The sequence below is a fragment of the Macaca thibetana genome, chromosome 12, assembly GCF_024542745.1.
Source record: "Macaca thibetana thibetana isolate TM-01 chromosome 12, ASM2454274v1, whole genome shotgun sequence".
Classification (NCBI taxonomy): Eukaryota; Metazoa; Chordata; class Mammalia; order Primates; family Cercopithecidae; genus Macaca; species Macaca thibetana.
In genome coordinates, this window is record NC_065589.1 from 110565695 (window position 1) to 110592374 (window position 26680).

Here is a 26680-nt window from a genome sequence, read left to right on the forward strand (position 1 = left end):
TTAAATATTAAAAGGATTGGGAAAAGGAGAGTGATTGAAGAAGGAGCAAGGTAACTCATGAGAGGAATCACTTTCTACCTGCAGAGTTGATAAGAAAGCAGCTCCACAGACAGAAAGTGGATCAACTAATGCTTCCTGCAGGAATGTGTTAAAGGGCGGTTCTCAGGTCTCCTGTCTCACCGGCAGCTCTCTCAGCACTCAAGGAAACCACAAGAAAAACATGAAAAGCAAAGCCGATATGGAAGTACCGAAAGGCTCCCTGGTAAGTGCTCCTCCATCCTGGTATCAAGTGCTACAGTCTGAGATGTTCTGGCTGGGGTCTTTCTACCGTTTGCTAATCAAAGTGTGTGGGTAAGAGATTGCAGTTGGGGGAAAGAAAAGGTCAGTGAAAAAGGATTTGTAAAAAGAGAGAGAAATACTGGGGACAACTGCAGCAGAGAGCTGGCAGCTGGACCTCGAGTGGGCCTGGCCCTCAGGAAATGCTGCTGCTTTCCCCAGCTGTTTTCAAAATGATGAGTATAATCGCGGTGAGTCCAGGCAAATGATGCTACCGGTATCATCTTCAAATTACACCATTGGGCTGGAAATTTGTTTTGATGATTATTTCTAACATCACCAGCAACCAAAAAGGAATGAACATGATTTTAAAAATAAAAGTGCTAAACAATTTAAGAGACTATTGCCTATTTTGATGATTTAAGCGTTGTTTATGTTTTATGAAAGTTGTATGAACCAATTCATGCAACTTAGACAGAAGCTGTGAAGACTAAGAAAGTTTTTTTGGAACTTGGCTCCCTATCACTTAGCCTATTATGGGGTCCAGAATGCAGGGAATAGACTTCTTTTTAAAAATTAAAAAATAAATGGAGCATTTTTATATTTTCCTGGGGTGTACTAGTTTCAGTTAATTTTTTTTTTTAAATTACCTTAAATTGCACTTACTCTCCTTACATTCTTTATGTACTTGTGTAAATAATTTGATAGTATTCATTGTTCCTTTTGGTAAGTTCCAGAGCACTTAAACACATAAAAAAATTCTCTTTACGGAATTACTATATCCATATCTTTTTGTACTCTAATAAAGAGGTTATCAAAATATAGTATATACTACCATTTTCTGAAGGAGAGCTTTCAGTATTTCCCTGCATTATTTTCTGGAGTCGTTCAAGAGTAGAGGAGATTTTAAAGTGACCACGGCTGACATTATTAGCTATTAATTATTAGCTATAAGTATTTATCGATGTTTAGATTTCCTTCAAGTTTCACATACTTTAATTTGAGAGAAGTGGATGTTTAAATTTTTTTACTCAAATAGCTCTTGACTCTACAGAACCATAAGGTCTTTTTGACAAACTCTCCAAAATTGTATGCAGATTATGTTCGTTGCAGAAGTTTTTTTTTTTTTCTTTCTTTCCCCCATCCCATTTCTGCTCTTGGTTTCCATGGTATCATCCCTTCTTTGAAAACATAGATGTCCCCTGCATTATAAAACCACAAATTATAAGCATATCTGAGGCTGCCCTTGTAGTGTCACTGAAAGGAAGGGGAGAGAATGAACGTGTGAAAATGTGCAATATGCTGGAAATTCAATCCAGCTGATGGAAAACTTTGATAGCCTGGCAGAGCCCCTTATCAGAGGCGCTCGATTTAACTATGCTCCATTTAGTATGGTCTCTGACAGCTTAGGGTATATCTTCACTGTATAGAAGTACCAAAAAAACAAAAAGACTTTGTGTTTGGCTTTCACGATTTCATTTTTATTTTCTTATTGCTTCCTAATGCTAAAGTTATTTGCCATGCTTTTCCTGTCTCATCTGCAGTCTTTCACAGGGTGCTCTGGTCTTTTCAGAATACCTGCAAGAAACACTCTTATTATTTTGTGTGAAGTACAAAGATTCCCTAACGACCCCACATATACATAATCAATAAGGATATGATAATTTTTCTAGTTAGTTGAAAGACAGATTAGTCATGCTGAGAAGCTTTTCCATACAGAGAAATGTCATTAACCTGGATAGTTGACTAGCTAGTCATTTTTTAAAATGTAAAATGCAGTGCTTTTTTGTTTCATCTCCGTAATCATCAGCATGGATTGGACTGAAATTACTAATTTCAGAAAGGACATTGCTATAGACTCCTTTGGGATTAGTACAGGAATAGGAGTGAAAACTCATTTATTACATGTTATAAGCCTATATAGGAAGGAGATTAGATGCAAAATGAGATGTATTTTAACACCACAGCCCATTCACACAGGTATTCGTGTGAATACCCATGAACCTTTTAAAATTCAGAGTTGAAGGGAATTTCCCCCCACTAGGGCTCAACGTAAATTCACTCTCTGCTTATTTGAAAGTGTGTTGCAAAGAACTTTTTCATAGCAGTTATTTTGGATGAAAACAATGTCTATATGGATTGCATTACGTATCACACTTTTTTTCCTACATAAGACCACTGTTTAAAACCTTATGATATACTATACCACCATCTTTGTTCTTTACAAACTAAGATTATATATAGTTACGAGAGTCCTAAGGCATTTTTAGTATTCTAATATGTAATAGAAAGATTATTTTCATACATATAACAAATCCACATGGGTAGCAAACCTCCACTTAGTTCACTAGTAACTGCATATTCATTTTTAGTATTGCTGGAAACATTCTAAAATACGTTTAAAAGTCCTATTAATGTTTGGCTGAATTAAATTTTTTTCTTATTTCACAGCCTTAATTAGAAGCTTATATCCCCATTTCTGCCATCATTTATAGACCACTTAGCTCTAATTTTTGTGTAATTTAGACAAGGGCTGTGCTACTTGGTACTTTTATTTAAATTATACAAAATCATTATAAAATAAGGAAAAGGCATCTCCTAGAAAGGCTGCTTTGGTATTAAGTTAATAAGTCAAAAAGAGGTACACTATGCTTGCTACATGTTTTAAGTTCTTCCTTCCTGTGGATTTAGATAATTTTCTGAAATGAAAAGTCTCAAAGAAAGACAGCTCTAGGCTCCCAGTTAACTATCACTGGGCAAAAATAAAAATCATTAACAAAATTAATGAGATCATATACCTTCATCGTGAACCATTTTAATATGACCATTTTAGTATGGGTATTTTAATTTAAATTATTGGTACTCTCTTCACCCAGTGTCACATAGTCTTAAAAAAAAAAAAAAAAAAAACTGCTAATAAAAAAGCATCAAATACTATCCCATTAAAATGGTACCATGGTGATAAAATGGCAGAAAATAGTACAATAATTACACAAATTGTTATCATCTTATTAAGTTCTGTGAAATGTTATAATTTTAACATCCTTAATTGAACAATTCTGTTCTAAATGGTATTTTGATGCTAATAAGAAGCATGCATATTTTGCCCTCCGCCTGCAAAGTTTTCTAAATGAGTAGCTTTTCCAAAGGTTATGCCTTCCAGGAGTTTTCCCTCCCAGGATTATTTCCTGTCTCACTTAGATTCATTATGTTCTTTTCCTTTTCAAATGAGCTTTGGCATCGAAATGTTGGTTTCTTGGGAAGCCGTTAGTGTTAGGGTGATTCAGGGAAGAAAGATGTATAGAACTCCAAATGAAGGATGTTCTCAAAACTGGGTTTAATTATGAAATTATATCAATGGTGAATTATTTTCTCCCCTTTTCCACTTGTGTCTCTTACAAGCACATTTCTTCCCGCCCTTCCTAGGAACAGGAAGCTCAATTTAACTTCCTAGGAACAGGAAGCTCAATAAAATAGAAGTGCAGTGATATTTAATTGTTGCCTGTTATAGACTGGTGTTTGGAGTAGTAGTTCCTGAGACTAGAACTGCAGAGCCCCAAAAGATGGACAAGAGTTAGAGATGAATCATTAGAAGACACCCAAAGCACTGACAACTAACTTAAACCAAAAACAACCCATAGTTGTTGCTTGTGAGTCACCTTCTACTTTTTACCAAATGGGACATAACTGACATGGACTTGTTTCTGTTCCTGGGATGGCAGCAATGACTGGGACATTTCTGCATTTCTAACCACCAGTCTTTTCTGACCCAAACGCTTGCCAGACTTCTTGGTTTTGGGTCCACTCTCCCATTCTTTGCAGTGCTTTCCCGCATGGAGACTGTCCCACTTGTACCTATTTTTGGCAAATTCTTGACCTGGCAGCCTTCTTACTCCCAGGAAAGCTCCCACAACTTCCCACCAACATCCAGCTCCTATGGGATCAAGAATGAAAATTAATTTAAATTTCATCCTATGAAAAATATAATTAGCAAGGGGAATCTGCTGCCAAAATAAATTATGCCCCTCATTTCCATAGGCAAATGGATTTTTTTTAATTACTCACCACTTTGCATTGAAATCTATTTGTATGGATAATTAGAACTGACAAGTATGTCACTCTAAAGCACTCCCCCACTTTCCATTTTCTTGCTGCTGCTTCATCCATTCCCTTCAAGTTCACAGTTTCCCCCCCTGAGTCATCTGCCCCTCATGGGTCATCCAGCCCAGGAGAGCTGAGAGAGCCAGGGGACTCATTCACCATCTCAGTTCCTCTCATAAGTCCCCAGAGGCCACATTTAGCGTTTGCCGTTAAGCACATAAAGCCCTGGAAAGGCTCTGGCAAGGAGCTGACAGGTAGGACTGTGCAGTAGCTTTTGTTTTCTTTCTTAAATACAATAATTAGAGAAAGGAGGTGGAGAAGGCACACAGAAGGGGTAGGGAGTAGTAGGGAAGGGAAGCGGAGAATTACACACACACACACACACACACACACATACACGAAAAATGTTTACTACTCTTAAAATATAGTTTATGGATACTTGGAATATTGCCTTCATACCTAACTGGTAGACATTAACAAAGAGTAGTTCTTTGGAAGGTCTGGAAAGGACAGCTGTAACTGGACAGGGCACTCTGAAAAATTGAATTATAGCAATGAATAGGAATCAGGAGTGCTTGTTCTATAACTGAAATTCTGTATGACTTTGAATAGATTATTAACCCTCTCTGAACCTCCTTTTTCTTTATCTGTAAGATGAAAACTTTGTTCTGATTATTTGATTCTTTCATTTAGAATTTCACAGGCTGGCAGAGATGATGATTTACTCACAGTCCAACAGGTTTTAAGGGCACCCCTGCAAGTTTAAAATGTATAAATTTAGAAAAACCCGAAGGAAATACTATTTTACATTGACAGGTGGGGGAAATATGGGACATACTGCCTTAAGAGCTGATATGAAACTAAAAATATGATTTCCTTGTTGTTTTTTTTTTTTTTTTTTTTTTTTTTTAATTTATTTATTATTATTATACTTTAAGTTGTAGGGTACATGTGCATAACGTGCAGGTTTGTTACATATGTATACTTGTGCCATGTTGCTGTGCTGCACCCATCAACTCGTCATTTACATCAGGTATAACTCCCAATGCAATCCCTCCCCCCTCCCCCCTCCCCATGATAGGCCCCCCGGTGTGTGATGTTCCCCTTCCTGAGTCCGAGTGATCTCATTGTTCAGTTCCCACCTATGAGTGAGAACATGCGGTGTTTGGTTTTCTGTTCTTGTGATAGTTTGCTAAGAATGATGGATTCCAGCTGCATCCAAGTCCCTACAAAGGACTCAAACTCATCCTTTTTTATGGCTGCATAGTATTCCATGGTGTATATGTGCCACATTTTCTTAATCCAATCTGTCACTGATGGACATTTGGGTTGATTCCAAGTCTTTGCTATTGTGAATAGTGCTGCAATAAACATACGTGTGCATGTGTCTTTATAGCAGCATAATTTATAATCCTTTGGGTATATACCCAGTAATGGGATGGCTGGGTCATATGGTACATCTAGTTCTAGATCCTTGAGGAATCGCCATACTGTTTTCCATAATGGTTGAACTAGTTTACAATCCCACCAACAGTGTAAAAGTGTTCCTGTTTCTCCACATCCTCTCCAGCACCTGTTGTTTCCTGACTTTTTAATGATTGCCATTCTAACTGGTGTGAGATGGTATCTCATTGTGGTTTTGATTTGCATTTCTCTGATGGCCAGTGATGATGAGCATTTTTTCATGTGTCTGTTGGCTGTATGAATGTCTTCTTTTGAGAAATGTCTGTTCATGTCCTTTGCCCACTTTTTGATGGGGTTGTTTGTTTTTTTCTTGTAAATTTGTTTGAGTTCTTTGTAGGTTCTGGATATTAGCCCTTTGTCAGATGAGTAGATTGCAAAAATTTTCTCCCATTCTGTAGGTTGCCTGTTCACTCTGATGGTAGTGTCTTTTGCTGTGCAGAAGCTCTTTAGTTTAATGAGATCCCATTTGTCAATTTTGGCTTTTGCTGCCGTTGCTTTTGGTGTTTTAGACATGAAATCTTTGCCCATGCCTATGTCCTGAATGGTACTACCTAGGTTTTCCTTGTTGTTTCTATAAAGTAGGATAAAAGGCTCCCAGTGGATTATTAATGGAAACTAAGGTGTTTGGGGGCCTTTGGGTCACCTTGTCACGAACAGATCCCTGAGCAAAGAGAACCTTGGAAGGCAAATAAGTAGTGCTTTGGTCTTTCTCATACTCGCAGTACGTTTCCTCTCTGCCATCTGTAAATATATACTGCTAGAACATGGTCAGTTAATGAAGCCCTTTTTTCCTGCCTTCTTTCATTCTCTGACTTTCTTCCTATGGAGTTGCTAACCAACAGGGAAATGCCCACAGATTAGACAGCTGAAGGGGAAAGAAAGTGATGAAGCATGGCCTCTTGATACTGAACCCTTAACGATCTCTCCTTGCCAGGGTTGAGTTAGCCGTCTACATACTCTCTTGAGTTTGCCATCTCTGGCTATCAGCATGGTACAGATTAAGCACCAATTACATTCTAATATTGAAACTGCAGTCATAAAATGTAAATAATTGGTCTTATTCCGTTAAGTATGAAAAATAGGAGGCAAAAAGTAGAAAGCTAAATCTAGCTCAAAGTCAGTATTCAGCCATATGACTTTTACATTGAGAGTATAAAATAATAATTTCTTGGCATTCAACTCAAGCCCTGTAGCAAATCCACTGACAACCTCTGATGTAAGTGCCTCAGCAGAACACCCATTTTATTGCACATTGTTTTCATTGGCTGCCTGGAATGTATTTCAAAAGAGCTATGTAGGGCCATTCCCTCCAGAACCCTAAGTTGTCTTGATACTGAGTCCAAGTCTGCATAGGCATATTCAAGTGGAAATTTCAGAATACCAAAGGTCCCCCTAGTAAACACAAACCTGGAGTCAGATTTGCTGTGTTTAAATCCCAGTGCCACCACTTTGACAATCACCTTCTCTGTTGCTTTGTGATGGGTCTTCATCTTTTAAAATAAAGCTAACCGTAGCACCTGCTTCATAGCACTGTTGTAAGGATTTTGAGATCTTACATGCAAACAGCGCCTGCCCAGTATGTAAGTGTTCACTGTTGTTTGTGGTTGGTATTGCTGATAATGCTCTTACTTCCGCTATTGGATTGGGAAGCAGGGGGCCTGGGCTTTCATGCCAGTGTTGCCACTTACTTCATCCGTGCCAACTTTAAAGAGACCTCAGAATTCTCATCTGTAAAATACTGGGACTTCATTAAATTCTGTGTAGAGTTCCATCTGATGCTGCCCAATCAAGCGCCTGGGCCTTCCAACTGAAATATAAGAGGGAATGGTTTTGGCTGAAAAAAAAAAATCTAGATAAATGACTCACTGCTCTAGTTCACTGATCATACATACATCACTGTCATCTTCTTTCATTATGGAAAGAATGAAAAAAAAAATCGTCTTCTTAGTTACATTCCAGGAAAGGGCCAGGACATCTAAGTATATTTAAAGTATATATTTTCATTCCTATTGAAATAACTGGTAGTGGAAGTCACTTACTCTAGAGGAATTATACCTCCTTAGACTTTAATTTTTCCTAACAGTTGTGTGTTACTGATTTTATTAATTATTAAAAAGCAAAGCTGTTATCTCTAAAATTGTGTGTCGAATTAGATACCCTGTAAATTCTCTCCTTCAGAGATGAAGTTATATGTCTGAAAATAAGCTCTTATAATTAAAACTTGCAATAAAGGCAAATGATGGAGTGTGGAAAAGTGGAATAAAAAAATATATGTTATATGTATATGTACATACTCACACATGTATATACATGCAAACACTCACACCTATGCCCAAATATTTGTTATAGAATGTATCATTACTCTGAGGATTGCAAAACGATCTTTTTAATAAAACAAATAAGAACTTGCATCATTTTCTTCTTCTTACAGGTAAAACAGGCAAACGAAAACTTGCAAGAGGATGAAGATGATGCAGTTGCAGATTCTGTATTTCAGAGCCACATCATAGGTAAAAATTCACATATTTATATGTCTTTTACTGAGACTTATTCTAAATGTGTCCTTCGTTCAGATATGGTACATTCCTAGAGACCATGTCCCTCTATCAAGTCTGAGTCTTAACTATTCACACGTGGTTGCCGTTATCTCCTTAGACCTTGGACATTACCATAAAATAAATGGGTCAAAGCAGCACCTATGAGGAAAACATGGATATGTGTAAAAGAATGCAAACTGATGGGAAGTATTTGTCAATATGAAATCAAAGTGATACTGAGTAATCCAGTTTCTATAATTGTCTCAAGAACACCTAGTGGTTAGAAGTGTGGGTGGTGGTTTTCCTAAATGGAATATTTGATAAATTGAATGTTTTACACATAGTAGCAAATATAGAATAAGAAAATACGGTTTGCCAAAACTCTCAACTCACTTTTTACATCATTTCTGTGAAAACTCAGAATATAGATAGTCCTGTCTCTGAAATAAGTTCAGCTTGTCAGCCACGTCTTAAAATTGTGCATAACCTTGAAGGAACTCAAGTTCCCAGCACACAGGAACTTTGCTGACCTCTTTTCAGCAGCTGGGAGGTAACCAGTAATAGAGGAGTTGCCTGTGACTACCATCCTTGTCAAGAGATAGAAGAAGTGACACCTTTAGCTGCTCCAGGCCACCCTGGACACTTGAAGGATTGGTTGTTCCTCAGGCTCTAAATATAGCCATGAATGTGAGCGTGCTGATTATTTAGCTTGACACAAGACACGGAGGCATCATGGAATCATTTCTGCAAGTCACATTTGGGTGTAGAAGATAGTACTGAATACCGTGTCTCAGGATGTGATGGCCCCACAGATCCCCAGTGTCTAGTATAATCAGCATGCATTTCTCCTCTCCTTTCACCTGGAGCATCTTTAGCTGCCCACTCTCAGTCTCCCACTACTCGGCGCCATGTTGGCGCACTTTGTGGCTGATTTTCTAGCATACTCAGCGGTCTTGTGCAAACGATAATTTATAGATTGTCTGAGAGAGTTGTTGTACCCCCATGGCTTAATGAGACTGGCATGCCATTATTATTCTTTTCATTCATAATTGGGAACACAAAAGTCTTCACAAACAACTGAAAGAGTAGTCTGAATAAGATTATTATTCCAAAAGGACATCCTTTATTATAGTTGTCAATGTAAAATGCTTAAATTGGTATCAGTTCTGCCTAGTTAGCTAATATTCGAGTTAAATATTGTTTAACAGCCTTCAAACATGACATTGTGCAAAGCCCTGCTGAGTCATCATTTTTCCATAACGAGGTGTTCTTGGGCCTATGAAATAATATATATAAAGTCACAAGCTGAATATTTTCTAAGAGAACTACAGGAATCTCTTAAAATATTTTTTAATAGGTAGCAATTCTTTATATCTGCGCTGCTTGATGCGATAGCCACTAGCCACATGTTGGCTGTTTCAATTTAAATTAATGAAGCAAGATAAAATTAAAAATTTACTTCATCAAAAATACTAGCCACATTTTGAATGTTCAGCAGCCCTGTATTCTGTACAGTCACTTATTGCTTGGTGACAAGAATATGTCTTGAGAAATGTGTCATTTGGCAATTTCAACGTTGTGTGAATATCAGAGTGTACTTACACAAACCTACATGGTATAGCCTACTACACACCTAGGCTATATGGTATAGCCTGTTGGTCCTAGGCTACAAGCCTGTACAGCATGTTACTGTACTGAATATTGCAGGCAATTATAACACAATGGTAAGTATTTGTCTATCTACCCACAGCTAAATATAGAAAAGGTAAGGTTAAAAAAATGCCAGTATTGGCCGGACGCAGTGGCTCATGCCTGTAATTCCAGCATTCTGGGAGGCCAAGGCAGGTGGATCACGAGGTCAGGAGATTGAGACCATCCTGGCCAACATGGTGAAATCCCGTATCTACTAAAAATAAAAAAATAAAATAAAATAAAATAAAAAAATTAGCTGGGTGTGGTAGTGGGTGCCTGTAGTCCCAGTTATTTGGGAGGCTGAGGCAGGAGAATGGCATGAACCCAGAAGGCAGAGCTTGCAGTGAGCCAAAATCGTGCCACTGCACTCTAGCCTGGGCAACAGAGTGAGACTCCGTCTAAAACAATAAAAAATAAAAAAATTCGCATCAAAGATAAACAACAGTATACCTGTATAGGGCACTTATAGAAATGGAAGTTGCTCTGGGTGGGTCAGTTAGTGAGTGGTGAGCGAATGGAGGGCCCAGGACATCACCTCACACTAATGTAGACTTCATAAACACTGTACACTTAGGCTACACTAAATTGATTGAAAAAAAAATTCTTCAATAATAAATTAACTTTAGCTTCCCATCACTTTTTTACTTTATAAACTTTTAAATTATTTTTAATGTTTTGACTCTGTGATAATACTTAGCTTAAAACAAACACATTGTACAGCTACACAAAATATAATATTTCTTTATATCCTTATTCTATAAGTTTTTTTCTATTAAAATTTTTTTTCACATTTAAAATTTTTTGTTAAAAACGAAAACACAAACACACATATTATCTAGGCCTCCACAGGGTCAGAATCGTCAATATCACTGTCTTCCACCTCCACATCTTCTCCCACTGGAAGATCTTCAGAAGCAATAACACACATAGGACAGTCATTTACTGTGTTAACAATGTCTTCTTCTGGATACCTCCTGAAGGAATAGCCAGAGTCTGTTAACTTTTTTTAATAAATGGAAGGAGTACAGTCTAAAATAACAGTAAAAAGTGTACTATAGTAGTAAATACATAAACCAGTAATAGTCGCTTATTATCATTATCAAATATTCTGTACTATACATCATTGTATGTGCTAGATTTTTCAATGACTAGCAGCACATAAGTTTTTATACACCAGCATCACCACAAACATGTGAGTAATGGGTTACACTATGACATTACAATCGTTTAACTATGACGTCACTAGGCAATAGGAATTTTTCAGCTTCATTATAATCTTAAGGGATCACCATCATGTATGCAGTTCATCATTGGGCAACACATCATTTTGTGGTACATGACTATGTTCTATATCATAAATAGATCACATATGTTCCTTCATCACACAAACATATGTGTTCTATATGAATGTTTCCTTCATCAGTGTTCTGTTGGATAGTGCTGCGTTAGAGTAATCTAATGGAAGTACATTTGAACGATGTTTTTGATAGATAATTGACTTGATGTTCAGATCATTGCAGATGTATCTCTTCAAAGTGGTAGAGAACCATATGAATAAGCTACTGTTGGCCACAAGTAAACAACAGCAAAAAAGCCTGACAAGTCATTACATAAATAATAAAGTTAATCATCTTATAGAATTAAAAGACTGGAGGAAGGCAAACATGAAAGAGGTGTGTAGCAGCTCAACAATGTCATCGAAAGCCCTTTATATACAGGTACCTTTTTCGACCACGTATTTGTATTGTAACAAGAACTCAGGCAAAGTTTTGTCCATAGTTAAGAAGAACTCTTGGGATCTATAAGTTTGGGGCACTCGATACTGGTCTGAGCAAATTTGAGTTGGAGAAGAAAGGACAGGATCAAGCCTACTTCAGTGAACTGCACAAGAATCATCGCCAGGGGAAAAAAGAGTGGTTTTGTGGTAGAACCCTGCTTTTGAAAAGTAGCCTGCATAAAGGCTAAGAATTGAGACAAACCTATGTTAAACCAAATAGAGGAGCCAATATTGGCTCATCGTATCTATTTACTTGGCCATGATTACCCTGCTAGTTTTTTGTCCTCATGCTTGTGGCCTCTGGTTGCAAATTGACTCCCACCACTCTAGTCATTTACCTTTAACACAAAAGTATAAGGAAGACCAAAACTTCACTACAGTTCCCCCATAGACTCCATCTTATGGATCATTGATGAGAAATGAATCATGCAGCCAATCCTAGCTGCAAAGGATGCTGGGAAAGTTAGCATGTTGCTTTCCAGCCTCCATTGCATGAAATAGCAGGGAAAAGAGGGCTGAGCATGTCTCCTAGGCTAGCCAGTCAATAGGCTCTCCACAGACCTTCTAAAAAGTCCCTCCATTTCAAGACTGAATGAGACTCAACAAAGTCAAGTGGTTGTTTATCTTAATTCCACAAGAATGGCCAAGAATATATATATTTTGTACCCTGATAATACCATTGTTCTTCATGTTGTCTAACCTAAGTGTTGTCACATATTCTTGCAATATTTTGTAACCATAAAATGTTTCCAATAGCAGCAACTGTGCAAATCTAAATGTGTTATTCTTCTAACCAATACTAACTAATGTCTTTGACAGAGAACAATCAGGAAAGTTGTGAATCTGAATGTTTGCATTTCTGTGGTTAAGGGTAATCACATTAGTTTAATCCAAATGTTATGAGTTGATTGCAAGAGAAGACATGTTAACGTGGCCAGATGCAGTAACTGATCTCTGTAATACCAGCACTTTGGGAGGTTGAGGCAGCAGAATTGCTTGAACTCAGGAGTTCAAGACCAGCTTGAGCAACATAGTGAGATCCCATCTATACTAAAAATTTTTTTAAAATTAGTCAGGCATCGGGGCATGTGTCTATAGTCCCAGCTACTCTGGAGGCTGAGGCAGGAGAATTGTTGAGCCTCAGAGGTCAAGGGTGCAGTAAGCCATTATCACGCCACTGCACTCCAGCCCAGGTGACAAAGCAAGACCCTGCCTCAAAAAAAAAGAAAAAAAAAAGATATTAACTAAACCTGCTCGATATTGAAATTCAAGATTCATGCTTAAGTAAAATAAAGCAACTACATTTTTTTCTTTAAAATTGCCCTCATAAATGTCAGACTAAACACAGCAAATGGCTAGCCTAGCCTAATAGAAATATTAACAACAATGATCACAAATGCTGTATTTCTAATTAATCTTTCCTGCTATCTAACTATAATGCCTTTACCCTATGTATTATACTAATTGTCTACTACAGTTAACAATTAGTAGGAATTCAAATACCATTCCTTGTCTTGTATTGAAAACATCAGCCAATTATAATAAAAAGTAATTCCCTAGGAGGAAACAGGGGATTTGTAAAATCGTATAAAGAGGAGAAAATGTCCTTTGAGGAATTTGGGGGAGAATATTATTGAAGCAGAACCCATAGGATTCACACAAATAAAATTGAATCCTATTGGGATTGTATGGTAGGTGTTCATGAAGTGAAAGATACATGTTATTTACCACCAACTTAAAAGAGTTGAAAAGAATAATCTTCCCAGTAGTCTAAAGGGCATAGGCCACAGTGCCCCCTGGTTGAATGAGGTCTATTTACCCTCCCCCATTGTCTGGGTGTACTCCTAGCCTCTTTTGCAGGAGCCAGAAGGGTTCCTACTACCAGAGTGCAGCATGACAGAGGACATGGTCTTACCCTGATGCTCTGACTTTCCTTGGATAGCTCTGTGAAGTTGCCTGTGAGGTGCTCTTTTCCCTACTCCAGAAACTGATATTGCCTCCGAAGCATCCTGCCACCCCAATCTATTGTCCTTCCTCCATTCTTCCCCAGAGGGGCTCTCCTGTCTGCAGCTAATGTATCATGCAGAGGGACAATAGGTGCTCAGTAAATACCTTTGAGTAACTTAACACCATAAATCAGTATATTTCCATTTTTTCAGGGTGTTTCATTTCTTTGTTCCTTATCCTCTCCTGGACTTTAGCTAGCTAATGTGGTAAACTAACTCACATCTGTGTAGTAACGGATTATACAGGTACCTTTTTCGGCCACATGTTTGTATTATAACAAGAACTCAGGAAAAGTTTTATTCGTAGTTAAGAAGAACTCAGGCCAGGCGAGGTGGCTCACGCCTGTAATCCCAACACTTTGGGAGGTCAAGGAGGGCAGATCATCTGAGGTCAGGAGTTTGAGACCAGCCTGACCAACAGGGAGAAACCCTGTCTCTACTAAAAATACAAAATTAGCTAGGTGTGGTGGCACCTGCCTGTAATCCCAGGTACTTGGGAGGCTGAGGCAGAAGAATGGCGTGAACCCAGAAGACAGAGCTTGCAGTGAGCCAAAATCATGCCACTGCACTCTAGCCTGGGCAACAAGAGCAAAACTCCGTCTCAGAAAAAAAAAAAAAAAAAAGGAAAAAAGAAAACTTACAGATCGTTGGATCTATAAGTTTGGGGCACTCAGTACTGGTTTGAGCAAATTTGGGTTGCAAAAGAAAAGACAGGATGAAGCCTACTTCAGTGAACTACACAGGAATCATTGCCAGGAGAAAAAAGTTTTTTTGTGGTAGAACCCTGCTTTTGAAAAGTAGCCTGCATTAAGGCTAAGAATTGAGACAAAGCTATGTTAAGCTAAATAGAGGAGATTTGGAGCATCATGTATAATGGCCATTCTGGTAACACAGACATTGTTCTTATAAGCTTTTATCATCCAACCATAAAGCATCTAATCCACAGTAGTAATGTGCCCATCTGCAGTTAGGTAGAGACAAAAAGAATAAAAGAGTCATATGATGTACAGTTGTTATTATCAAGGAACCTCTACACCACATTCAACTGAAGGTCAGCAAATAGAGCAGCTTCTTCACCCAGCAGAGGAGAGAATGCCTGGTCCAATGCCAGAATGTTGATGGCTGTGGTTGTTTCTTTGGTCAGGAAAGAGGGGAAGATCTCACAGGCGCTTGAAGCAAGTGCTTCACTATGTATAGAGAACAAAACCCAAGACCTAGATGCTTATCAGAATGAAAGGAACTCTGGGACCTACTTCATTGTATCAAAGCCCTAATAGAACATGTCTAACAGTAGTTATCCATATGTGGATCCAATCATCTGAGTTCTCCAAACCACATTGATTTTTAAATCCACGACTGGATTTTTCTAACCATTAGTACCAGTAGAATTAGGTTCGGATGGGAGCAGAAGAAACTCTAAAGTGCCATGGTTTAAATAAGAATAGAAATTTCTTGCTGTCACATATGAAAGCCCAGAGGGAGGTGGTCAAGCTAATAGAGCAGTGCCAGACTCTCCTATCTTGTCCTTCTGCCTCATACAGTTTACATTCCTTATGATTTTCTTTTCTTTTTTTTTTTACACGCCTGTAATCCCAGCACTTTGGGTGGCCGAGGCGGGCAGGTCACGAGGTCAAGAGATTGAGACGATCCTGGCCAACATGATGAAACCCTGTCTCTACCAAAAATACAAAAATTAGCTGGGCATGGTGCCATGTACCTGTAGTCACAGCTACTCGGGAGGCTGAGACAGGAGAATCACTTCAACCTGGGAGGCAGAGATTGCAGTAAGCCGAGATCGTGCCACTGCACTCCAGCCTAGGGACAGAGCGATACTCTGTCTCAAAAAAAAAAAAAGAAAAAGAAAAAAAAATTCCATAGAAAAACAAATTTGGAGAGTTGTTAGAAAAGATGTGATTGATTTCAGTGATTTATGCATAGTTCCTATTTTGCATAATTTGAACGATCACTGCTCTCTGTGCAGTTAACCTTGAGTAACTTTTTGAGAAAACATGTTGGACTTGGATTAATTTGCCACCACCATATGTATGAATAAATATATACTTGTTCACCAACAAAGTATGTAGATGTTCAAATAAATATTTTGTGGAATACAATGCATCTAGAATTATCTTTTCCCTAAAATTGAATAGGACATTAGGACTTCTAGTAGTCTAGCTGGCAATCAAAGTCCTTGATAATTATCTGTCTCATTTGAAGAAGTCACTTTAAGATGTCACTTTTGATCACTACGATGCTCATATTTAAACTTTTACAATTTCCTCCCCAAGAAGATTTGAAGAAAGTTTAGAAATTTAACATAGAGGAAATGGCATTCATATTTAAAATAAAAGTATATCTTAGAAAGTTGACCATATTGTTACAGCTTTTTGAGCAGAAGGCTGCTTAAGTCGAGTGTCACATTTTTAATAGTGTGCTAACACATTTAGGCTTAATTGTAGGCAGGAAGAGCTATTGATAATCAGAACAAAATGTGAGTGGGAAGTGCAAATGTTCTCAATAACTTTGATAGATACTATTCTGTTGACTACTATCAGACTGGCACGAAACTACTTAGATAATCATGCCTATGGATAGATGGGGAATAGGATGTTGTGATTTTATATGGTTCAGATCCTGTAGTAATATTTGCCAAGATAATTTTACTTCTACATTTTCAGACATACAAAATAACATTTAAGAGGTACTGTAGACTAGTAGCTTGGTCAAGGAAATGTCCACTGTGGCTGCACTGAGTTCACCCACTTATAACTAACTACAAGTGATAGACTCAAAAGGGAGAGCTTTGCAGCCAGCAAAGGCAGCCTGAAATGTAAACCCTGCTTGTCATGAAGTGAGGTCCATGGAAACAAGACCATGTGATATCTTCTGACCAAGGACTGAAAAATAATAATATTCATATTTATTCGTTGACTACCTACTACACCCCAAGCCCTGTACTTATATAACATTACATGTCACCCTCCATGGTTTTCATTCCCTCCTGACTGGTTGTCTGGTTTTACTGTCAGCTTGCTCCTGGTGAGTGCCTTCTTCTCAATAGCAGAGACAGTCACCAAATAAAGCTTTGGCGGAAGTTTCTGTATTTGTGAGCATACTGAATCCTAGTCTATGAGTCCTTTCCTCTGTTTTTTCACTAGAGAGAGAATTATGGACTTACAGTGTTAAAAGTATGGCTTTTTCACTCCTGTAAAATATTTACTCCTATGGATTGCACCAGGGAGCTAAGTTCTATTTAGTCCAACAAGCCTATATTGAGCATTGGCTGCAAACCACACCCTGTATCAGCTTCAGGGCATACAAAGAGGAATAAGACATAGTATCTGCCCTCTGTGAACTCCAGTCTAGCAAGGAGGCAGAGAAGCACATAGATAATTCCAATGCAGTGTGATCACTGATAAGAGAATGGTGTGCTCTACATACATCTGATGGCACAGAGCAGGGTGCAGAGCCCCGCTTTAGTGGAACTGGGAGCACTGGTTTTTGTCTGTCAGAAAAAGGCAAGAGCGAGTGAGTAATACAGTGAAGTTTAAGAGCATTTGCCATTTAGTCCAATTTTTCCCGAACTTTGCTACACATCAGAATCACCTGGGAAGCCTCTGAAAATACTGATACCAAAATCACACCCCATATTAATTAAATCCCAGTGTCTGGGGATGGGAGCCCGGCGTCTGTAGTTCTCAAAGATCCGCAGGTGATTCTGATCTGCAGCAGAGTGTCCTAAGGGATAGGATTTCATCAGAAAAGGAAAGATGTCCTTGAAGTCCAGAGAAACTGCGTGAGCAAAGGTCTGGAGATAGGAAGGTGCATGGCACACTGGAGGGTAGGGGAGTCCACAAGAGACCAGTTTAGCTAGAGCACAGGATGAGGTGCAGATACAGTTGGATTTGTAGGATGGGACCACGTGGTGGAGACCTTGAAAGCTGAGCTTAGATATTTGAACTTAGCCCTACAGACAATACAGAGACTATGGATATTTTCAAAAGAAGACCTATGTGTTAAGATGTCACTTTTGATCACTACAATGCTCATATTTAGACTTTTACGATAAAATACTTCTTCATTTTCTCTCACTTATCTTTGAGCCAACCAAATGCACCAGTCAGCTTCCTCCTCATGAAACACTCTTCCCTGATCAGTGATGTGCTGTGATAAATGGAATCATGTATTCATATGAAAAGATAGACAACCAAGAATATTTAAGGATTGCCAAAGGGCTCCCTACCCAAAAAAGAGCTCTCATGCCAGCCTAGCAGAATATGTCTGAATTTCCCACCCACTGGCGATTCCTTTGAGTGAAAGTCCCCAGTGGCTTGTTACGATACAGGTAATCTCTGGAAAGGCACACAGTGAGCATTGCTGGCTGATAGCACAGTGTGGTTCTCAGATTAGCACCCCCAGACTCTAAAAGAATGAGCCATGGGGCTGGTAGCTTTTCCTGCCATGAAACTGAGAAGTGCAAGAAGGAAGGCTTTGACGTTTAAGAAAGAGAAGAATGATGGGCCACAGATCAGGAAGCTGAGCTGCCAGGGCCAGAGGCAGACATGCAGCCCTACAAGGTGGTGTGAATTAACCCAGGTACCTGAAAGGGAAAGGCTCCACTGAACAGGCCACAATGAGACATATTAAGTAAGTTTTTCCCTTTCCCCACCCATTTCCAAGGCCTATTGCTCTAAAGTACAAAGTTGGGGAAAACGAACTGGCTGTACAGAGACCTGACTTTGTGTAGTCCCTTCAACTTCCCAAAAGGCAGTTAAGTCACTTAAAGTAAGTATAAGCCTGTGTTTGTAACTTATGGCATAGAAAGGAATAGGTGAAGGTCAAAACAAAGTCAGATAGCAGTGTGCCTCAGCCCAAACACCTGAAAGCGGTCCAATGGGACAGAAAATTATGAATAAGGTAGGACAATGATATATATTACATTACTATCTACTCCTTATTAAGAGCTTTCTATATGCTGGGCACTGGCCTGGGTGTTTTACGTAAGCTGCCTTGTTTTGTCCTCACATCAGCCCTGCAAGTTAAGTGTGATGGTCGCTATTTGCAGATGAGGAAATGGATGTTCTCAAAGCTATGTGCCTTGCTCAGCAGCATGACGAGGATGGAGTGGAACCATCACCCAAACCAGGACTACAGTCTGTAGCTGTGAAAGTTAAATAACCACCAGGAATTCTAAGTGATGACCAGATGTTTCCTAGATCACCTCTCAGGCACCAGATTCCAAGGGTCCCTTTTGTAGATTGGCCAGGAGTTACAAACGTAGAAAAAGCTCCTGGGTCAATGAGTGGTACAGGCTGGGCTTGACAGGCACATGCATATATTATATGAGTGATGGGGATTTGAGGTATATAGAGAATATGACCAGTTCCAGGGAAGCAGCTCCAGTTGTCAGCACAGAAGAATGCTAGCCCTATGTAGCAAGTCTTCCCATTTTTCACCAGAAGCCAAATTCCTAAATTTCTTATGTGACATATGATATATGTTTAAATGTGGGCTCCGTTCAAAAGAATGAATCATCAGGGACTTTCTTTTATCTGGCAATATGCCAAATTAGAATTTCAAAATCCTTTCACAGAATGCCACATCTACTAAAAGTATAGGTTATAAAATTCTACATATTTTCTTAAATGTATGGCTGAGCTGCAGGCAAAGAATTCATCACAGGCTAGGAATAGCAAGAAAGCCGGAATCCACAGGAGCAAGAGAATACCATAGCCAGCATTTGCCCATGGGGCATGTGCTAGTCTCTAGTGGCCTGGAGCTAGGGTGACCAGTGGTCCCAGTGTACTGGGACTTTCTTGGTTTCAACACCGAAAGTCTCATATCCTGGGAAACTCTTCAGACTTTGAAAAACATGTTATCGTTCCTCAAATCCCCATCATTCACCCTACCCAGAGCCTGGTTTTAAGGAGCTAAACTGTTGACAAAGTGAAAGCCAAGGGCCTGACTAGGGTGAAATGTTAGATCAAAGACTCACAATCCTCTCCTCGGCATAAAGCTGGACTCCAAAGAGCAGTAACTTCAAAGCTGCCCTGGAGAGGAAGACTTTGGGAATAAATTCCTGACTCAGCCTTAATGCTGTCTTGACAATAGCTGGGGAAAAAAAGAAGAGGAAAATGTTTCCTCTGAAGATTGTGAATCATTAGTTTGCACTCATGTGGCTCAGGGACCTAATTCACTATTTTTGTGTCCCATAAATCCCTCAGCTTCAAATTACAAAAGGGTCCCAGTTGTGCTTCTAATACTCCAGAGAAGAAACTGAAAGAAGGAATTGATGTAATGAGAATGGCAGAAGGTTAGTATTTTCTAAGATTGGGCAATAGGTATATGAGGATATATTACAGTTTGAATACATTTGACATTTACCATAATGAAAAGTTAAAAAACAATGCAGACTCAGATTAACAGTACTCCTTGGAATCTGGCAGAACCCATCTCAAATCCTTTCTCAAGGCACCCACTCTAAACTTTACTTACAAATGAAGTTCCAAGTAAAATTAACTCACAATAGAAAATCAATGAAAACATGAGGGGGAAAAGAATGACTCATTAGTGAGAGTCAGAAAAAACAGTAATACATAGAATGAGTCCTGCAAAGACTGCAGAACTGAGAATTATCCAATATAGAATATAAAAAGATTTAGTATATCTAAATAAAAATGGAAATAGAAGTTAAGAAAGGAACCAAAAAAATCTTCCAAAAAATTAAAAGTTGGTAGATAGTGTTTATCACAGCTGAAGAGAGAATTACTTAACTAGAAGATACAGTTGAAAAAATTACACAAAATGCATCACAGAGAAACAAGGAAGTGGATAATATGAAGGAGAAGTTAAGACACATCAAAGAAAAGATGATAAAATCCACATACATCTAATTACAGCTCCAGAAGGAGAGAATAGAATGAAAAGGACAGACATAATATTAAAAGAATTAATGACTAAGAATTTTGCTGAATTAAAGAAAGTTACCAACCCTCAGAAGGGAAGCCAAATTAGCTCTAAGCAAGATAAATAAAAAGAAATCTACACTTAGGCACATCTTGGTGAATATGTAGAACACCAAAAATAAAGGAAAGATATTACAACAAAAGGAAAATACAGATTACCTAGTAAGGACTGACAATTAAAATGTCAGTGAACTTCTTTCTGATAACAATGAAAGCCGGAAGACGTTAGAATTATATCTTCAGTGTGATTGAAGATATAATTTGTATCTGAGACAAAATAATTAATTATTGGCCTAGAAGTGAATATTCAGTGGAACTACACTTCAAGAACAAAGACATTTTCCAAGGCTAGAAAAAAATTAATAATAAATTATCTACCAGTAGATCCTCACTAACTCAACTTCTAGAGAGTTTACATCAGACAGGAGAAGAATTATCTCAGGAAGATCTGAAACACAAGAACTAATAAATAGAGACAGTGGTAAATACTCTATATATAACAATAAAAGTACATTATTAAATATGTCAAAGGAGAAATAAGTCCTGAGCAATAATAGAACTGGAAATGAGTGGGAATGGGCCGTAAGCAAGTAATGTCCTTATATTGTTAAGGAAAATGATTAATATATTAGTTTGGTAAGTTATATTTGCATGTGAAAAGTTCTAGGTTAAATTTAAGGGTAGAAATAAAATATAAAGTTTCCCAAGTAGTGGAAAAACTAGGGGGAAAATGAAATAGTGAGGAGGAGAAACACAAACCAAAAGAAAACATGAAAAAAAAGAAAAATATAGAAAAGCTGGACAACTACAAAGCATAAAATAAAAGGTAGAAGTCTGAATATAGAGGATTTATAATAAATGTAAATAGACTAAAATCTCTAATTAAAAGGCAAAGATTATCAAGCAGCTATAGCTGTTTAGATATAATAAATGTAAATATCAACACAGGAAAATTGAAAGTAAAAGGACAGAAAAATAAATACCACACAATATTTAAGAAAAGAAACGTGGTATAACTGTATTAATAACAGAAAAAATACATTTTAAACAAAGACTTTTTGAACTGTACTCTTCCGTGAGTCATGAAATCGATTTTGTGAGTTAAGGTTGGCATTTGTTTTTGTTTTCTTTTTCTTTCTTTTTCCTGATGAAAATATTGGAGTGTCATACAAGCATTAAGGAAAAATATTGTGACATTTTGGTTACATTTCTAAATAGATACACATACAAAGATGTACTGTTTATGATATAAAAAATAATATATTACTGTGGATAGTAGTCTAAAAAGTTTGGAAGGCATGGCCCTAGAAAAACCCTTAACAAGTATGTCAGGAAATACATAGCACAGTGATTGTAGTAGCATTGTCATCAAAGCAAAAATTAGAAAATAACCCAAATGTTCATTGACAGTAGAAAGGATAGACAAATTTTGAAATACCTCTACTGTGGAATACTATACAGCAGTGAAAATTAATGAACTTCAGCTGCATGTACCATGATAGATTCATCTGAAAAGCAATGTTGGTTGAAAAAAAAGCCAATTGTAGCAGAACACTTACAGGATGATTCTATTTGTTTAGTGAGCAAAACTAAACAATATGGTAAGAAGGAACAAACAGCAAATTAATGAATAACATGAAATTAACAAGATACTTTATCAAGGGGTAGTTGCCACTGCTGGCTCAGGCAGCCTGCTTTTATTCCCCTATCTGACCCCACCTACATCCTGCTGATTGGTCCATTTTACAGAGAGCTGATTGGTCCATTTTGACAGAGTGCTGATTGGTGCGTTTACAATCCCTGAGCTAGACACAGAGTGCTGATTGGTGCATTTACAATCCTTTAGCTAGACACAGCCTGCTAGACAGAAAAGTTCTTCAAGTCACCTCTAGGTTAGCTAGATACAGAATACTCATTGGTGTATTTACAAACCTTGAGCTAGACACAGAGTACTGATTGGTGTATTTACAAACCCTGAGCTAGACAGAGTGCTGATTGGTGTGTTTACAATCCTTTAGCTAGACACACCCTGCTAGACAGAAAAGTTTTCCAAATCCCTATTAGGTTAGCTAGATACAGAGTACTGATTGGTGTATTTACAAACCCTGAGCTAGACATAAAGGTTCTCCAAGTCCCCACTAGACCCAGGAGCCCAGCTGACTTCACCTAGTGGATCCCCCACCGGGCCGCAGGCTGAGCTGCTAGCCAGTTCTGTGCCTGCGCCCGCATTCCTCAGCCCTTGGGCGGTAGATGGGACCAGGGGAGGCGGTGCAGGGGGCGGCGCTCCTCGGGAAGCTCCCGCCGTGCAGGGGTGGGGGGTGGCGATCAGGCATGGCGGGCTTTGGGTCCCGCGGGGAGGCAGCTGAGGCCAGGCGAGAATTGCAGCGCAGCGTGGGCGGGCCCTCTGCAGCTGCTGGCCTGGGTCCTAAGCCCCTCACTGCCCCGGCCGGCGGGCAGTTCCGACTGAGGGGCCGCGGAGCCCATGCCCACCGGCAACTCGCGCTGGCCAGCGAGCGCCGCGCGAAGCCCTGGTTCCCGCCCGCGCCTCTCCCTCCACGCCTCCGGGCAAGCAGAGGGAGCTGGCTCCGGCCAGCCCAGAGAGGGGCTCTCACAGTGCAGTGGCGGGCTGAAGGGCTTCTCAAACATTGCTAGAGTGGACGCCCAGGCCGAGGAGGCTCCGAGAGCGAGGGCTGGTAGCATGTTGTCACCTCTCACTACGGTGTCAAAAGGTCACTTATCTGGCAAGCAAGTCTATTCTGTGCATATTCTAGTTAGCTATATTGGTTCCAACCAGTTTCAGCCAGTTTTGCCATGTAGCAAGCCAAGGGGATTGCAACAAGCTGTTTCCTTATCTGCCATCCTGTAAAATAACATCAAGAATTCCTGTTAGTCACCAGTTTCTTTAATCCACAGTTTCACCTGGATTCCCAATGATATGTCCATTAAATCTGGCATGTTTGAGAAATACATTAGCTTGAGAGAGATGTAAAATGCTAGAATGAGAAATCGGGTGAGGGCTGTGGCAAATTGTGGAGATGAAAATTGAGTTGTTTAATGAAATGTGTGACTGAGAAAAGTAGGTAGGAGAAGGATCTTGAGAACAGGGTGCTCTTGGCTTGAATGAATCCTTAAAGAGGATGTTCCTTTAAGAGGATGTGCCAGAGAAAAAGAAAAGGGATATAGGGAAAGGAAAACTATGTATCTTTCCAGTTAATCTGTTACAAGGTGGAACTGATCTGGGTACTTTTTAATGAGTCATAGACATGCAACCAGGGCTTATTGCTTCTAAAGAGAAATCCTCATTTTTTGAAAACGGTAGTGCCTGGAAAAATAACTTATCAATGTCAGTCTTAATTTCTTTCATCAGCCCATTGATAGAATGTGAGAAGAGTCATTTAGCAATCATCACTGGTACAGTGTCTGCTCCACTCATTTTGCACAGGATCAGATAAAAGGATGATGTTTGCTTGATCTTTACTTTGCCACCTTCTTGCAGCTAAAAGCTTTTCAGGAAGGGGGAAGAGCAAGCTGAGAGGTTACCAGGTTATGAAACATGGTTACAGCCAAGCCAGGAGCATTGAATCAATTTCCAATATGTTTCTTATGTAGCTCAAACCTATACTCCGGAGATGTTATTGTTTGATTATAAAAGCTGGAGGAATTTGAAGAGAGACTTTCATGCCTTGGTGATAAACAGTCTCTGCCTGTAACTCAATTGTGTCAGCTCCCAAACAGAGGGGAAATATACTTTAAAGTGAGTTTCTGCCCATTTGAAAACTCAGGCATGAGTTCTACCTTCAGAGCCATTTGGAAGGAATCCTAAGTGTACAAGAACATATTTGGAGTGGGCATTGGCCACCCTGCTTCCAAACGAATGTGTCACATTTCCAAAGATGTCATTTCCGCTCACCATTGACGTAGTCAAAATGTTTTCCTGGTCTCAAAGTATTTATCTATAATTCTGCTTCAAAACATGTTTAGATAAATCAGTTCCTTTCGTATACAACTTATAATTTTTTTAAAAAGAACTTATTCTCTGGGTTATAATTGAGTCAGGTTTTTCTAAGGAGATTTAAAAGTGATGCAGAGACAGTGTAATATGGTAATGAATGTTGGTGGTGGCAGAGCAGGAAGGAATCAGAAGCAGAGTTTTGGATTCTGTCACTTAGTTCAAAATGCTTCGTCTCTCTCTGTCTCTGTGTCTAACTCTCCTCGACCATAGAGAGAGGGGTTGTTCTAGATACACTCTAATGCTTTCCCCTGGCCCAAATTTCTGCAACTTTTTGAGGGAGGTAGGTGTACTACCTGAACTTCAAATTGTCTGCCCTTTTCAAGTTCCGATTTCCTGAGGCTCTGTGGAAAGACAGTGTTTCAGTCATCAGATCTAAGTACACTAGAAAATTTGCAAAGCTTATCCAGCTATTTCTGGACAGAACTTAGACCTTCTTGGTAATGTTACCAGCATGTATTTGCCTCGAGTTTTGCATTTTTGAGTGTACTTTCATTGATTCCTGCAAGTCTCACAGCCTGGGTGCTATGGTCACAGAGGCCTTCTGCAGTTCTTCCTTTGCCAAGGAACTGAATAGGCTCCTGAACCTCTTTGAGCCCCAATTCCTTCATCTGCCAAATGGAGATAATAATAATAATAGTTGAAGCATTATGGAGAACATTAAATGTGCTTTTGCATCTGAGTGTTTGACACCATTCAAGGTGCTAGCATCAATCTTCATTGTTATTATAGTTATTATAGTTATTATTATTTTGAGATGGAGTCTCACTCTGTTACCCAGGCTGGAGTGCAGTGGCACGATCTCGGCTCACTGCAACCTTCACCTCCCGGGTTTAAGCGATTTTCCTGCTTTAGCCTCCTGAGTAGCTGGGATTACAGGCGCATGCCACCATGCCTGGCTAATTTTTGTATTTTTAGTTGAGACGGGGTTTTACCGTGTTGGTCAGGCTGGTCTTGAACTCTTGACCTCGTGATCTGCCCGCCTCAGACTCCCAAAGTGCTAGGATTACAGGCATGAGCCCCTGTGCCTGGCCTTTAGTTATTATTAAAAATGATTGTCTGAGATAACGGTAGCTAGATACCATCTTTCTGAATGATGCAGAAGGTATGGCATAAAAAAAGCATTGTGCCTTGCCCGTAATTCACCATGAGTTGGTAACAGGGTTCATACTGAAGAATAGAATGCCTTAAGGATGGATGAACTTGGTCTTAAAAGTTCCTGGCCATAAGCCTCACACATGATGAGAAAGGCCTAAGATGGCTTTCTGTTTCTCCAGCCAACTCTCAAGCATGGGATCCCCTCTTACTTCAGGTGCCTAAACCACAACCACCAGGCACATGCGGTATCTCACCCCAACTTGCTACCCATTCACTGCCTTCATCCTCTTCCTCCCAGACTGTCCTCATGGCCTGGGGCTTCGCCCATTCAGTAGGTTCCAGCCAGTAAGAAGGAGCTAATGGGAAAAATGCTAGCTGCTCCCTAGGTAGAGGTGAGTCAGTTTCATTTTCTGGTACTCAAACCTCAAGGCACAGCCATAAACGAAGTTCACTTCAGTTACTAAATATTTATCAGGCATTGACTTCATTCCAGGCATTGCGCTGAACCCTAGGGCTATAAAAATGGAGAGTACATGGGCTTTCCATTTGATGAGCTTATCCGATCTGCTTCTGAACTAGAATTCTTCTTTACATCATTTCCTGAAACTTTAATTGAAGAATGAATCACTCTAATATCTTGCCTCAATATTGAACTCTATGAAAAGTTCATATTTCCCTGGCCTGTTTTTAAAAAACATTCTTTGGACATTACCAAAAAGACTTGATGTCTATGTATAATCCTGTCATTGTAAATA

At 39.1% G+C, this 26680-nt stretch overlaps 1 protein-coding gene across 6 annotated transcripts in view; it reads left to right on the forward strand.

The window, feature by feature from the left end:
* Positions 1 to 26680, forward strand: part of NCKAP5 (NCK associated protein 5) — a 977998-nt gene that overhangs the window by 868065 nt on the left and 83253 nt on the right. For all 6 annotated transcript variants that reach the window (XM_050750930.1, XM_050750929.1, XM_050750926.1 and 3 more), the window contains 2 exons: positions 85 to 262; positions 8273 to 8351. In XM_050750930.1, coding sequence (XP_050606887.1) covers positions 85 to 262; positions 8273 to 8351 — 257 coding nt within the window. The remainder of the gene's footprint in view (positions 1 to 84; positions 263 to 8272; positions 8352 to 26680) is intronic.